General features: G+C 44.4%; 1 protein-coding gene across 1 annotated transcript in view; it reads right to left on the bottom strand.

Moving 5' to 3' along the window:
- Positions 1 to 16,184, bottom strand: part of ITGA9 (integrin subunit alpha 9) — a 218,778-nt gene extending 202,594 nt beyond the window's left edge. The window contains exons 1-3 of the mRNA XM_062567896.1: positions 15,916 to 16,184; positions 6,313 to 6,440; positions 5,166 to 5,272 (exon numbers count right to left, since the gene is read on the bottom strand). Coding sequence (XP_062423880.1) covers positions 5,166 to 5,272; positions 6,313 to 6,440; positions 15,916 to 16,073 — 393 coding nt within the window. The 5' untranslated portion in view covers positions 16,074 to 16,184. The remainder of the gene's footprint in view (positions 1 to 5,165; positions 5,273 to 6,312; positions 6,441 to 15,915) is intronic.
- Positions 16,185 to 16,497: the final 313 nt, after the last annotated feature.

Raw genomic sequence — 16,497 nt, 5'->3', positions numbered from 1 at the left:
CTCCCCTCTCATTTTCTATTGAAATGGAGCAAAACCAGTTATGCACAAGCCTGCTCTGCAGTTAACAGCGCTGCACTTGGAAGTTAGAAGAGCAATAAATATCAGGCTCGGGTACTCAACCAGAAGCATGCATTTCCTGAAGATAGTTATCGCGCAGGGATAATGAAGGACTCCGGGGACTCTGGCAAGCTCTGCACTGCATCCTGCGTCGCCGAGTGCCATGCATTACGTGGAGGATGCGTACAATGGCTCTCCGCTTGACAGCCAGATGTACCGAAGGAAACTTGTAAAGCGCATCTTTGGGGGCTCTATTATTTGCTTTTTTAAAAGAAAACCCAGTTCTGATTTTAATCCCATGCACTCCTCATTCAAAAGTCACCAGCAGCAAAAAAAAAAGGGGGGGGGACAAAGAAAACCACTAATGCACGAAACCTTTATTTTCACAGTGGTCAGGGAATTCTCTCTCTCATGAAGGACCTGTTTGGTGGGCACAAATGTACACGTGCACAGCCCCATTAAAGACTGTACCACACGGACACACAGCATTAAAGCAACATGCAATTCAACTTCAGTTCCAAATGTAAACTGAAATGGAAACAGATCAAAGGGTTTTTTGTTTTTTTTTTGAATTATGAAAATATAAATAAAGGATTGAGATCCTGCAAATTCCCTGATATTTTCTCTCTCAAAAACTGCCAGGGACTCACATAAATTAACCTCATAATCTCTTCCAAAGGAGCATGCATGACTGAGAACCAGGGAGAGCAGCAGCATTTCCTCCCGAGCAGGAGCGGCTCTGCCCGCGGAGGCCAAGAAAGGCACGGGAAGAAAGAAAGTCATGCTAGGAGCACTTCCCTGATCTGTTCCTCCCCATCCTTTCTGGCGTGCACGCCGCTGTTGCCCCCAGCCGGCACATCTGCCAAGAGCTCCTCCCCGCAGCTCCAGGAGATGTGCTCCACCACAGCTTTCCCAGTAGCTGCTCCCCTGGACTCCTCATACCGCGGCTCCAGGATGGGACATTTTCCCAGTTTTTGTTGTTGTTTCCCCTGCCACACACACACAGTTTATGATTAACTGTCCAGTAAGTTGGCTACTTGAAATGAAAAATGGCAACACTCGATAAAAACAAACTGTAATGATAGATGTGGCAGGTACTGAGGAAGAGCAAGATTAAAGGATGTGACTTATCAACAAGTCAGAAAGCGCTGCCTCTAGTTCCCCTCCTAACACAAACCGAAAGAATGAATTTCATCACTTCAGTTTGGAAAGAACTGGCAAGCTCAGCTGTATATATTGTAGCACTTACAATAATGCAAATATTGACTGCTGGCATATGCCAGGACAGGAGACCATTGAACTGCAAATCTGCTCGGCCTTTTCAGCTAATCTTTCTTGCTCGTTTGTTCTAATCTTCATTATTATTAGATGCTTTTCTATTTTGTTCTCATTTCCTTCACACAAAATAAAACTCTGGTTCAGTAACATGCTGGCACCATATGGACTTGAACACAACCCATGTTAGCAATCATCAGCTAAGCCTCACTGACAAACAGCATATTCTTAATCTCCCTTTTGCCCCTTTTCACCAAAGTTAGTATTTTTATCTGGCAATTGAGAAGGCTGACGAGAGAGAAATTTCAGCCACTAGACAGATTCAAAGCAAGAAGAACAACTTCCTTATGCCGTCCACCATTAAACTGTGGGACTCTAACTTCCCTGACATGGGACATCATGAGTATGAGTAGCACATAGGGGTTTAAAAAAACTGATTGGGCATATTCATAAAAAAAAAAAAAAAAAAAAAAAAAAAAAAAAAAAAAAAAGCCGGGGCTATTAAACACAAAGATACAGCTCTGACTTAAAGGAATCCCTAGGAAGTGCCACAGTAAATACTGCCATGATGCCTGATGAAATGGGCTGTACATGCTCCAAGTTGCTGGAGACCACTTCTCCCAGCAGACCCAGGGCTGACCAAGGACAAGCTGATATGCTGCACTAACTTCATGGGCAAAGCTCCTCTTACTCTCCAAGTGCAGGCAAGGTGGGAGAGCCCTAAATGAATGCTGAAGTCCTATTATTTGCCTAGTTATGAATAAACAAGCTTTGTACTGTCATTGGCAAGTGCAAATATAGGTAATAAAGTTTATTTTTCATTAAATGTGTAAAAAACACTGCATCCTTTGCAAAGCAACTTTACGTGGCGGCAATGGTAATTTTATTGTATTATAAGTATTAATTCATCTGCAGCAAAAAGTGCTTAAAATGCTGGTTTTATTTTTGATGACTAGTCTGCAATATTGACCAAAGATACAAAAAGCCAGATTAGCAAGAGTTAGCTCACAATTTCATTAAAAAGTTAATCAGCAGATACAGCTCTGAATACACACACAGACAATGTGTTTTCTCTGAATAAGAATTTCTCTTAGACACTTTAAAAAGAGTTGCATTATAAAGAAATCTTGATCTTTAAAATTAGAAGATTGCATGAACCACAAACAATCTGTTTACAGGGAAATCATGCACCTTTTGCATTAAAAAGGTATTTCAGATGCATGCTCTTCAGATAGAGTGTAACACTGCCCTGAAACAGCAGGGTATTTTCCACCAAGGATTGCTGGAAGAATCTGTATTCCTTATTTCAGATCCTGTGTACACACAGATGTAGACAGATGTTTAATTAATAGTATAAGACTGAGCACTTCAGTGGTAACTATATCACTGATTTCAATGAGAATTAGACACAAACATCCCTAAACATCTGGATGTGATCTACTTGGTGGAGGCAGCACAAGCTTGCGAGAGGGCTGGCTTAGGATTCGAACTTGTGGAGATGTTTCACCAACCTAAGCTGCAGCAAAATAAGGATACCAACCAGCTGTGCTGGTTTTTCCTTGGGCTACACTTCGCTTTTAACATGCTTTATGTCTGACATTCCTGATGTGCCCCCTCGCAGGAGGGCTCAGGCCCTTCAAGAGGGGGTACCACCCTCCCCACGGAGAGTCCCTTTAGCCGAGGGGGAAAGCTGCCCGTCATGGCAGGAGGAGCAAACAAGACAACGGCAGCAGCGGGAAAGACCTTCCTGTTTAGGAGGGCAGAAGCAGCATCCTGCCAGGCATGCAGCATGGGAGCCCTTGGGATGAAGGCTTGAATTGTGCTTGATGAAAGCTGTCCAGGCAGCTACCCTTAAAACATTGCCTTCCTATTGATCAACGAGACATGGGAGTTAAGCAGCCCACTCCTTCTTCAGCACAGCGGAAAAGTCACTTTAAAAAGGCTGCTTCTTCATATTTTCCATCCATTCCACACCATTTCATTCCAGACTTGCTCACCAATCCCAGCCATGTCCTCAAATTCTCCTCTACCTTCACTTGGGTTTTCCTTCTCCTAAAAATGACTGTGAAAGTCCCCTCTCAAACTAAGCCCTCTCCATCTGGCCTTGTATTTCATCCTTGTAGCCTTCCCTCAGCTAGCCTTTACCTTAGTAGATGCCTGGTTTTTTCACTAGCTTCCCTTCCCTTTCTTTGCTTTTGTTTAGGTGTCATCTCCCTAGAGAGCAGCTCCAGATGCAACCCATTCTCCCTTGAACCAAAATACACAAAGCCACTATTCTCAAGGTAACTATCATATTGACAAAAATGTCAGTGTTGCCCAAAAGTAGCTGCATGCATTAGCTTCTCAAAATGAGACAAGCATTTGCCTAATTCAAACAAATACCCAGAAAATCATGAGGATGATCACAAAAACACTGTCTCAAGACAAAGCAACACACATTATTCCTCTCCTGTGCTCAAGCACAGATTGGGATATCCCTTGAAAACATGAACTGCATACACTGCTCTTATAGTATGAATGCCTTAATTTTGTGTTCTGCTGCACATGTTTATATTGTTAGATGGGGAGAGAGGATTTTTTTTTTAACTTATGCTCCTCTGTGTTCCCCGCATCCCTGCTGCAGGGCACATACTTAAAATATCCAGAATCAATCAGCCTCTAAAGCATTGCAAGCTGTACACTAAATCAGATAAAGTACCACAGTACATCCCTGCCTACCACAGAAAGGTGCAAAAAACACCTACTCCCCCCCCATGATGAAGTTGGTATGCACCAAGTTGTAGCATAACTGTTTGGAGTCTAAATACACGCTGAGATGACTGCCTTTGTGCAAGGTAGCTTTCTCCACTTGACTGACATAGGTGGTTAAGCACAGAAGTTATTGCACTAGTTTTTTTGCCACTAGTACATTTATGAATAGTTTGTTCCATGTACCACGGATATTCTGCATCTCATTGGAAAGACAGGGTAAGTTTCCAACTCCTGAGTGGATGTGTTTAGGATTAGATTGTTGTTAGGGTTACTCAGATAGAAACTTAAAATTTGCTTTCCACATACATGATGCACTGTATGTTTTGTTGCAAATTTTCATTTTGGGTCACATTCCTGCAGACTCATCTGGTAGACAGTCAGAAGCCAACAGCGGATGTAAACACAGACACAGTTATTGATTGCAATATACCCACGTATTTTTAAAAGGTATTTGCCCAGCTTTCTTTATGATCTTTTTCCAGCATAGGAAATGTTTTGCAAAGATAAATTCCACATCCTAAGGATCCCATCTGCTCTCCTTGACCTCTCTATTTGCATGGTAACCATTTCAAAGACAACAAGGACGCCCACACAAAACTAAGTTATCTCCACTCTCAACTCCTCTGCCTCATTAATAGAAATTTCATGTACAACAAGACAAAATAGTGCTGCAAACATTCATCTTACTTTTCCTGGTAAGTTCCGATGCCCAATAGACACATTCCTGGAGAACGAACAAGTATATATTCCCTACATAAACACAGGCCAACCGCAAAAGGGACAAACTAGTAGATACCTCAAAGTTCTATTTATTCTGTTCAAAGATTTAATCCCTCAGATTTAGGAGGAAGCCCTTGTGTGACACAAGTCAGGTGTGACTGCTTTGAAGTCTTCCCTCTATAAATAAAGTTTTGTGGCTGGGGCTCATTTTCCTTCCGCTTCAAGGAAGGGACTACAGAATTAGCCGCCCGTAAAGCTGGACTCTGTCAATCACTACTGAACACATTAATCCTGACATGTTTAGCATTAGAGTCAGACAGCAGCAACGATTTTAATGAGATCAAAGAAAAGAGTGGACTTACCAGCACACTTCCACCAGCCTTAGGCTGTCTGGCCAAGCTCACGCCCATCCATTCATCATCCCTGTCCTCCTTACAGGTCTTCCCACACAGCATGCCCCGGGAATTGCCTACAGAGAGAGGGGAAAGGCAGTGAAGGCAAGGAGACATGAGATTCCTATAGAATCCCTATAGGAAAAGAGAGCATTGATCAAACATCCACCTGAGAGTGCTTTCCTTTTCCCTCTTTCATCATCATTATTAAGTCTTGTGTGCATTGCTCAGGATGATCCTCTCATTCTTACTAGACATCATGCAAATACACGGTGGAAGACAGACCCGGGTGTCCCAAACAGGGTGTAAAGCCAGCAGCTATTACAGCATGTCAACAGCTTTGCTTGGATAATCAATGCCACTGAAGTCAATGGGAGATGTGTGTAATTGCCTGCAGAATACAGTCCAAGTGAAGTTATTCTTGAAAATGAGATGGTGGGCTTTAAAAAAAAGGGGGGGGGGGGCTCAGATATTTAATTCTGTCAGGTAGTAGTCATGAATTCACAAATTATCATGAACACTTTGGTGGTAAGAAGACAAATCAAAATTAGCCAAAAGTACTGCTTTAACACAAGTACACTTCTTAAAAGTGAATTACTATTTTACTCCTATTTTGAAAAGATTAGTGAAACAATACTAACATGTATTTTCTACAGGCAGAGAAAGCATTAATGTGAATCATGTCACCAAAAGAAATGAAAGATTTAATGACTCCAAATTTCTCCATCAGAATTCAGCACAAGGTTTTGGATCAGAGCCTTAATTTAGGAACAGGAACACTATCTTCATCTGGTTTGGACCATACTTCAGAGCAGCCAAAGGGAATCATGATCACATGCAATAACAGACAAGCATTGCTCTCCCAGAGAAACTTTTATTTCCTTTAGAGGTAAACAAAAGGAATCATTTACTGCATCATGAGGGAACCCACAGATTGCTATGTTGCTAATAGCACAGTACACCATGCACCCATCACCACATCATCTGGGGCCATCCCACACACTATCATTTTGAGACTGCTTGGAACGGGCAACAGTGCTCCAAAGTGCTCTTAAAAAACAAAAGGGGGAAAGAAAAGAAAGGAAAAGAAAAGAAAAAAGGCATCATAACTACCCACCTCGGCCCATATCCAGTTCTGTGCATCTTCTGTCAGGATTTGTATGGACTCGACATTTAAACACTGCTCCTGGGGACTGAACAGAGGTGCTGTACTTAGATTCTGCCTTGGGAGCACCAACCAAGACCCTGGAAACCAAAAGCAAAGTAACAAGTGATTAATTTTAGGAGAAAAGAAAAAATAATAAACAACAGCAAGGTTCACATTGCCAGAGCTTCCTCGGAAAAAGAGCTTTTTCCAATGACCTTGTAAAATGATGACATTGATTCACGAACTGAAAACACCACACACAATAAAGGCAGTTTTCTGCAGTGAATCCATGAACTCTCTAACAAGTTAAATTTCTATTAGGGGCATAACACATTTAAAGCAATTCCTTCACCCCCCCCCCCAAGAAAAAAGCATTTAGAAAAGTATGAAGACAGACAAGAGCAGCTGCATCCATTTTTCTACAGTTCTAGCTATATCCCTATCAACCCCCAAATCCACAGAGCCAATACGCATGCCCACAAGGGAATGCAATCTGAACCAACAGGCTTTCCAGACAGCCAAAGATTAATAAGCTCATTTAAGAAGTTGAGGCACCTCCTGCTCAGAACATTTTAGGTAATTATTGCTTCAGAAAACCAGGAACAAATCTCTTGCATGAGGCACCGCTACCGACCATTTATCATTAAAGCAGCAAAGACAAAACCTGTTCTATTTATCTTGCATGTGAGAGCTAGCATCTCTGGGAAACACCAGTACATAGTTCTGACCACAGATCTCTTAGACATATCCTTGAAAGAAGATGAACACTTCCATCACTTGTGTCCAGCTAACCATTTAGCAGTCTAGCAGCTGATCATGCAGAAGGCATCAGGATGCTTTTGAGGATGTATGAATCACAAGTATCTGGGGAGCCCTTGCATTGTCTCCTCATGAAAGCGACAGTCTTCTCTTCAACTGGTTGCAAATCTGGATCTAGGCACATGAGGGTGAGGAGAGAGGTTAAGCAGGAGGAAGGCAGCTCAGGGTGCCAAGCAGTCCAGTATCAGCTCTGTTGATACTTTTGCACTGTGAGGCAGAGTATTGGCTTTTGTATATAAAACAACCCTCATTCAGGCAAGTCCTGGGCTGGAATTAGAGACAGTCATCTCTAAAAGAACAAGCTTCGTGTGGGAGACAAGCCTGTTACTGGGGAGGCAAGGCTGACCATGAGGGCACTGCTCTCAGGTTAGTCATTAAAGGAATAAAAAGCTCTGGTGCATACCTGGTCCACATCCATAACCCACCCATGGCACAGATAGATCACCCAACACAAGCTCCAGAATGGAAGTATTCCTGGCTTGACAGGACTCCTGCTCATCCTTCTTGCCAGCCTCTAACTTAAAATGCCTTTCTCAACTGCTCCCTATCATCACGGTAAATATGGAGGTGAAGAGAGCTATGTCACAACGTATGCACACACCTGGGATCAGCCTGAGCCACCTGGGAGAACTTCCAGCAGGAGCCTACTCTATCCCAAAGAGTAGCTCGCGCAGTAGTTCTGTGCCGCAGCTATCATACAGGCTTCCTTGGATACAGGATGTGACAAAAACATATCTGAGCATGCAGGTAAGTGGCTATTTTCTCCGAAGTTTCACAAGCTAAGGATTAACGTTTGCAGAAGTTTGATGGGGCTGCACTTCATAATGCACATCATGTTTTCACAAGTGAGACGAATTAATGTCTGAAATACTTAAGTTGCTGAAACCTACAAAGCCTGCACACACTGGGGAGCAAGCGCCAAGGAGCCTGAAATAATAGCTCCAAATGGAAATCCCAACAGACCAGCACCAGGCAGAAAATCAAGTGCCAATCATTTAACCTACACAGGCGATGAATGCATGTCATTCACTTATTGACATTCATGAGGTCTAACAAAAATAAATAAGGGGGGATATTACTAGCTTAAAGAGTTACTGGTTCAAATTGCAAATGGCAAGAAACTGTTTCTATGACCTGTTATAACAATAAGATAACGTAAACCACGTTCACCTCTGGTTTAAATGAAGCTTTATTCCAACCTAAGAAAAGTAAATTTGATTCAGCAATTAGCACAAAAAATACCTTAGGTTGTAGAATACAGGATGGTGTTTAAGAAGCCTAAATTACAGAGACTCATTAGTTCTCTTTGAAAAGCTGAATGAGAAAAAGTGATAATTAATGATTTGAGTAGGCTACAGGCACAGATTAAATTACCCAAACTGTCTAGAGTGCATGCATCTTTCAAAAACAAGACTTGTCCTCATTTCCCTATGCAGATAGAGCACAAAGAAGCAGCCAGTAAGGGCAACTGCTGACATGTGCCAACAGCAAATCAATTTGGGATTGTTCTGAGTGCCTGGACATTCAAATCGACGACTCACACACATCGTGCATTAATCTACCTTGTGTCATTCACTCACCCTCTTGCACTTGTTCCCTAGTGGGTGCAGCCCTTGCAGATCTCCAGTTCTGTTTGGCATGACCCATGCTTGCCCATGCCCTGAAAAAGTCACCTTCAGGGAGGCTGGAGGTTTTCTATAGGTTCCTATGCTTTTTAGTTGGTCCAGTTGCTATTTGCCACCTACAACTTGTTTTGGTTTTATTTGGAGATTTGAAACTGGAATATTCATAGAATCATAGAATCAGTAAGGTTGGAAGGGACCTCTGGAGATCATCTAGTCCAACCTCCCTGCTCAGCAGGGTCACCTAGAGCATGTTAGACAGAAGAGCTTGGAGATCTCCAGAGAAGGAGATTCCACAACCTCTCTGGGCAACCTGGTGCAGTGCTCTGTCACTCTCACAGTGAAGAAATTCCCCCTCACATTCAGGTGGAACTTCCTGTGGTTCAACTTCTGCCCATTGCCTCTTGTCCTGTCACATGGGACAACTGAAAAGAGTTTGTCCCCATCCCCTTGACACCCTCCCTTCAGGTACTTATACACATTGATAAGATCCCCCCTCACTCTTCTCTTCCCCAGGCTAAGAGAGAGCCTCTCACAGCCGTTCCTCATAGGGCAGATGCTCCAGCCCTCTGATCATCTTTGTAGCCCTACACTGGACTCTCTCCAGTAGCTCAATGTCTCTCTTGTACTGGGGAGCCCAGAACTGGACACAGTACTCGAGATGAGGCCTCCCCAGGGCTGAGTAGAGGGACAGGATCACCTCCCTCCACCTGCTGGCAACAGTCTTCCTAATGCAGCCCAGGATCCCATTGGCCTTCTTGGCCACAAGGGCACATTGCTGGCTCATGGTCAATTTGTCATCCACAAGCACTCCCAGGTCTTTCTCTGCAGAGCTGCTCTCCAGAAGGTCAGCCCCCAGCTTGTACTGGTGCCTAGGGTTATTTTTCCCTAGGTGCAGGACTCTGCACTTGCCCTTGTTGAACCTCATGAGGTTCCTCTCCGCCCAACTCTCCAGCCTGTCTAGGTCTCTCTGAATGGCAGCACAGCCCACAGGTGTGTCTGCCACTCCTCCCAGCTTGGTATCCTCAGCAAACCTGCTGAGGATGCACTCTGTCCCCTCATCCAGGTCATTGATGAAGAAGTTGAACAGGATGGGACCCAGGACTGAGCCCTGTGGGGTGCCACTAGCCACAGGCCTCCAACCAGACTCCACACCGCTGATGACAACCCTCCGAGCTCTGCCTTTGAGCCAGTTCTCAATCCACCTCACTGTCCACTCATCTAACCCACACTTCCTGAGCTTATCTAGTAGGATGTTATGGGAGACAGTGTCAAAAGCCTTGCTGAAGTCAAGGTACACAACGTCCACTGCTCTCCCCTCATCCACTCAGCCAGTCACTCCATCATAGAAGGCTATCAGATTGGTTAAGCAGGATTTCCCCTTGGTGAATCCCTGCTGTCTAATCCTGATCACCTTCTTTTCTTCCATATATCTGGAGATGACATCCAGAATGAGCTGGACCTTCATTAATAAAAACTCCCTTACACTTTCATTAGTTTCTGTAAGCATCTGCTTAAATTATTGGAAGAAACTCACCTATTTATCTGTCATGAGACTTTTCAGCAGACTTGGACAGAAAATTCATCTGTATTTTAACATTTTGGAACTCAGTTTGAATAAGACAGATGCCTGTTTTGTTTCTTCCTCATCAATTACAAGACTATTGAAGTCTTCTGCAGTTTCTATGGAACAACACTGCAACCAGAGAAGGTGTTTTTCTCTGGTACCATACCAAAACACAAATACATATCCAAACAAAGACTTAAGAGTCGCATGTAATCTTCTTGCATTTCACCGCTGTGGATTCCTGCCTGGTCTAAACACAGTAAATACATAAACAGCCCACAGAGGAGTAACCCTGATCTCTTGCTATTATCAGGCAACCTTCCAGCACATTACAACTAGTTTAACCAGCTCTAGTTTAAAGAGCCGAATATTGTGGCTGAGTTCTTCAGCACTGCTTTAGGACTGCCTGGACTGTCAGCAGGCAAGACCCAGTGGGTTTTCAGCCTTTCACCAAAAGGGTTACGATGTGGTCAGTGCTCTCTGCAGAAATTATCCACCAGTGCAGGCTTTCACCGCAACTGTAATCCCCTGTAGAAAACCCGAGGATGTCTGTGAGTAACTGCACAGAGATGCCTTGAGCAGGAAACCCCACGGAGAGAAAGGGATTATTTTCAACAGAAGGGAACTAAAAGCTGTAAGTTTGGGGGCCACTTTACAGTCATTATTGCTTGACATGCACAGAAATCTGTAAGAACCACCTGCATCTCACAGGTTCTGTGAACCAAGGTACTGAGGTCCAAACTAGCATGAGGACCAGCAGGTAGAGAAACTATTTAACCTTCTCCTATTTCGTTCATACTCAGGTTATTAAGTACAAATGCTGTCATCTATCTGGAGGAATTAGGTACTTATGCAGCCAGAAATATGTCACATTGCAGGAGAACATGCCACAGCAACCAGTATTAATGGACAGCAAGAAGCCTTTTTGGCTACAGGAAAATCTACTCTTCCCTACAATTACTTCCTGCAGAGCAGGAACTATCGCTTCGCTCATGACTGATCCTCAGGACCAGCAGAGGTGGAGATTAAATGCTATATTCAGCAGGAAGATCAGGGAACAAGGACATGTCAAGCTGACAGATGGCACAGAGAGGTGCCAAGCACACTCACATCAGCCCACAGCATGCCAGCAGCAACTAGGCAGTCATAGCTCAAGGACTGGGGAACACAGGTACCTCACCTCCCTGCAATGTTAAGTAGCAGGGTGGGAAAGAAGTCTTTAAATAGCTTCACATGCCACAGCAGACTTCAAAAGCAGCACCAGGAGGAGTGTGCCCCAGCATATGCCCATTGCAGTTCCTCCTGTCAGGAAGGTCTACACCACTCGTTAAGTCCTTGAAATGAAAATCCCTATGGTTTGTCCATTATGTGCAGAGTGCAGAGCTGTTATTCAGGAAGCAGAGGGACAACTTGTGAGCAGCAACACCAAACCCAGGCTCCTGCCTTCCCAAACCACCGTGGCAGCTTCTCCTGCATCGCTACTCTAACTCGTCATCAGTAACCTTCCACCAGGCTGGTCCTCCAGCCATCGCTCCCTTTCTGGCTGCACACAAGGGCATCATGTGCTAACACAACATGCAGCCATCAGCATGAGATGCAAAATTCCCTTTCAGTTTCAGGGGCAGCACAGCAGGGCAAAGAACAGGACACAAGCAGCGAAGCAACAACCCAAAACCAGACTTGTTCTCTATTGTAGCAATCATAGTTGGAAGCCATGGACCTAAACTGACTCTATTACTCTTTTGTGCCAGACTGTGCTGCCAGAAAGGATAAAGTTGTGACCACTGGCTGGGTTTTTTTTATTTTTGGATTTTTTTTTTTTGGGGGGGGGGAAAGGAGGGAAGGGGAGAAGAGAGATAAAATAACATCATATTGGGGGAAAAAAGTAGAGCTGTCACATTATTAACATTTTTATTAGGACAAGATTGACTTTTGTTTCTTTCTTATTAAATGGTCTCTTAAGAGAAGTAGGAAAAGCAATATCCTTGGTCACTTTGGGGGTCTTTGCCCCAAGCATCTGAATTATATCCAGAAAACAGAAGCATTTCTGCTTGTCTATGGTCTAAATGCAAGCAACCATCTGGTTCCCTACTCTGCTGAAAACAGTAAATTCTGAGAGCTAGGCAAAACTTTCAAGATCTGCATTCACCTAATCCGCTTAAGGAAGGAAAACAAGAGACATTGTTAGAAAAACAATACCCTCAGCACATCTGCAGATAACAAACTTTTCTTGAGAATCAAGAAAAGATTTTTACAAAATCATGTAAAAACAAGTCCTAAATGGAAGCATCATGGCAATTAACTATTTCAGGTTGAAGGCACCAACTTACTCCACTACTGTCATGGAGCCTGAATACTTTATTCCACTATAATTTCTGTCTGGGGCCGTGTAGCAGCCTGACTATTCTTATTTGTCTGAGATAATATTTCAACCAAAATCTCTGCCCTTCTTTCAAGAATACTGCAAGAGTATTTGGCTTATGTAAATCTTCAAGAGTCATCAAACCCTGAACTGGCTACTGAAAACCTGCAGGCTTATTGCAGATAACACGGACTGGTGCTTTTAGGGTGTTGGAAAATGAATGACTGAAACATTGAAGTTCAAGAGCTGCCCAGTCCAGGTATCACTTTAATGTAAAACCATGACATATATATATTAGCACATGAAAAGGCTGAGAACACAATTCAGCTAAGATCCTCTCCTGATCAGAAGTGCATTAGGTAGATGAATGAATATTGGGCCCTTGGGCAACAAAGAGTAAGAAACCCATAAGTATCACAAAAACAATCTCCAAAGCTTGAGAGCATATTAACAAATTAAGTAATTTTAGAGAAACAATAGCCCTTTCAGCCTTGGATTTTACCTATCCCATTTGCACAGGTTCACATAGCATAGCTCACCAAGCAAGCCACATATGCCCAAAACACAGTGGCACAAAGTTAACTCAGACATCTTCCCAGAGTAGTGAATAAGCCAAACAGACAGGAGAAACTGAAATCTTCACTCTTCTCTGGGTAAAGAGAAACTATGAAGCTAAGAACAAAAATTATGCAGAAAACAAACAATAATTCTGGGCTATTAATAGGAGCTATTTGCTACATGAAAAGATAGAAACATACTTTTATTGCATATTGCATATATAATAGATTTCACTCCTCCACCAGAATTTCCCATTTTGAAAGATAAAAAACATCACCTGGTAACTCTGCCAGCCAGTCAGGGGAATAGCTAAATAGCTTGGCACACAACAGCTTCACACAAGGAAAACTGACAGATCCCCAAACTCTCATCTAACATGTCTGCTAACTATTTCCCCTCTACACTCATGCATAAAAAAAAAAAAAAAAAAAAAAAAAAAAAAAAAAAAGAAGAAGAAGAAGAAGAAGAAGGAAAAAAAAAAGAATTGAGTAACCTGTAATCACTTTAAGCTGGAAAGTGAAGACACTTTTACGCCCCAAAGTGATATCTGTAGGAAGAAATAATATGCTATATAGCATGAAGATGGTTTTAAAACAGTAATATATAATACTGCAAGCCTTTATGTCCCAGTCAAAGGAAGTGGGCACAGCTAAAGGCACTTACAAGGGTTCAATTCTTTGGTGGTCTGAATGTCAGGAAAGGCTGGCCAAACTTCTAAACCTTCCAGAAAATATATTTTAAACACTGACAGTTTAAAACTGACCTTAGGTAGTAATATTCAAAAAAATAAAACTGCACTCAGAATATGCCCATCCAGTACCCAGAGACGACATCTTCAGAAAACTGGAAGACTGCATACACTTTTAAGAGTGAAGAAATTCATTACTGCCCCTCAATCTTTAGAGTGTACACCTATATCAATAGCCAGTTACACCAGTAAACCAAAATCAAGAATGTCCCTGTTGTCACCTTTGTTGGGCACAAGACTTTGAAGCCTCCATGAAAATAAGTTCTCCTTGTTCCGCAACAGAAGGAGACGTTTTACAGCCACTGGTGACAATCCCACCCTCAACACTTTTGGCAGTGTAACCTAGTGCTGATGCTGGCCATGTTTAGGGGCTGCTAATGGCATTTTAAGAGCTAACTTGTTTTTTTTAAAAGCAGTTTATGATTTTGGATACTTTTTATTGTTGGGTGCCACAGCTGAATCATTGTGAAGAACCTCCATTTTCATAAAGCTGGAGGGAAATAAAATGTCTGAGGAACAGACTTTCAGATGTCTGCCTTCAAACGGGCACCCAACATTTATCCCTTGCGTAGCTTCCCAAACAAAAGTGAGATGTGTGTCCAAAAATTACACTGTCAGACACTATCTAAAGATAATTCCTTAATATCGATCAGAATGTAACCAGCCAAACAACAAAGAGCAACAAATTATATCGTTTTCATCTCATCCTATCCTCCTAGACTGGCGCTTCATTCACACCACTGAATCCCCAGTAATTTGGGTCGAATACAGGTCGCTTCCAGCCTTTTTGTCCTTTGATGGTTTCTGCAACAAGTTAAGCATTGCTTTGAACTGAGGGCTTTTATTTCTTGCAAGAGGTTTTTTTCCTCTATGATGCCTTCTGATAAGTCCTTAATAATGAACGCGCTATGAAAGCCCTCATGCAGAAAGGCAAAGCTTACAACTACTTGTGAATTAAAGGGTGTGAAAGAAATTCATTTTAAAGAACTGGACGCCAGGATGAATACATTTATTTATATCACAGAGCACTACAGTTCCAACATCAACAGCTGAGTAATCGGGCCATATCTAAGTGTAAAAGATAAAGACAAGCTTTGTGGACATTTATTGGCAGCAGTGGCTCCTGCTCACATTAAAAGTGCACCAGATGACATCAGCTAGGTCCAATTAAGAGAAATCAGTTTTTAATTCTAACAAAGAGCCTCTGACCCAGACAAGAGAGAGACAGACTACGTTCCAAGGCTCTTTTCAGTCAACAGGGAAAACAACAAGCTTGCCAGTTTGCATAATTTTTTTGAGATGTACAAAAACTTTATACCATCGTTCATTATCCAATAATTAATAAAAAATAATAAATAAATAAATAAATAAAAAACCTCGCGCAGAGGGGCTGCAGAAGCCCCCCTCTGCCCGAGGGCGCGCACACGGCAGACCCATGCCTCCCGGTTTGGAAGCGGCTCTCCGGTCACCAAAGGTCGTTTCTCCATCGCAGCGCGGAGCGCAGAGCCCTCCTCTTCACACAGATCAGCACTGTCAACGCTAAACGTACTGCTCCCGCCGGAGGCTCCTGCTACTAAAAATCTTCTCATTTAACGCGGCACGACCTATCATATTTCATACCGCACGCATTTTCTGTCAGGGAAATGAGCTGCTAAATTTGGGGGTTTTTTTTTCTTTTTTTTTTTTCCTCCGCATCGGCGCGGACCGCGCAAAGGACCCTGCCACAGCGCCGCGCACCCCGGGCGTTTGCAGGCGGCGAGGTCCCGCTGCCCCCCGCCGCCTCGGTGCCCGGCCGGGACGGCTGCGACACGGGAGCGCTCAAGCCCAACGCCCCGCGCCGCTGCCCCGCGGAGCCGCCCGCTCCGCTCCGCGCTGCCGCCGCGACCGCGCCACTCACCACCGCGTGCTGTCGTGGAAGTGCTGCAGCACCGAGTACCCGAAGAAGGAACCGTTGGGGCCCTGGTACACCACGGGCCGGGCCACGTCCACGTTGTAGCAGCGCGCCAGGGCCACCGCCAGCAGCGCCCCCAGCACCCGCGCGCAGCTCCGCGGCATCCTGCGAGCCCGAGGTGGGAGGGAGCGGGAGCGGGAGCCTCCGCCGTCCGCCGTCCGCCGCCGCCGCCCGCCGAGCCGGCGCTGCTCTCCCTCGCAGGCGGCGCGGTCCACACTCCTGTGCCCGCGGCGCGGCTCGGCGCGGCTCTGCGCGGCTCTGCGCGGCTCAGCCCGTCCCGGCTCGGGCGCTGCGCGCTCCGCCCGGCGCTGCGGCGCCCCCTGGCGGCCGCGGGCGGCGCCGCCCGGGCTGCGGCCGCCCGGGGCGACGCCGCGGCCCTGGGGGCGCTCGGCAGCGGCGCCGGGCACGTCCCGGGGACGGGGCAGTGTGCGGGCAGTGTGTCATTTGTGCCAGTGGCAAAAACAGGATTTTTTTTTTTTCACTTGAGGGAGGAAAAAAAAAAAAAAAGAAAAAAGAGCCCTACCTGTT

The sequence above is a fragment of the Rhea pennata genome, chromosome 2, assembly GCF_028389875.1.
Source record: "Rhea pennata isolate bPtePen1 chromosome 2, bPtePen1.pri, whole genome shotgun sequence".
In the NCBI taxonomy this organism is placed as follows: Eukaryota; Metazoa; Chordata; class Aves; order Rheiformes; family Rheidae; genus Rhea; species Rhea pennata.
Note: the sequence above shows the minus strand (reverse complement) of the source record. Positions and strands in the feature narration are given on the sequence as shown.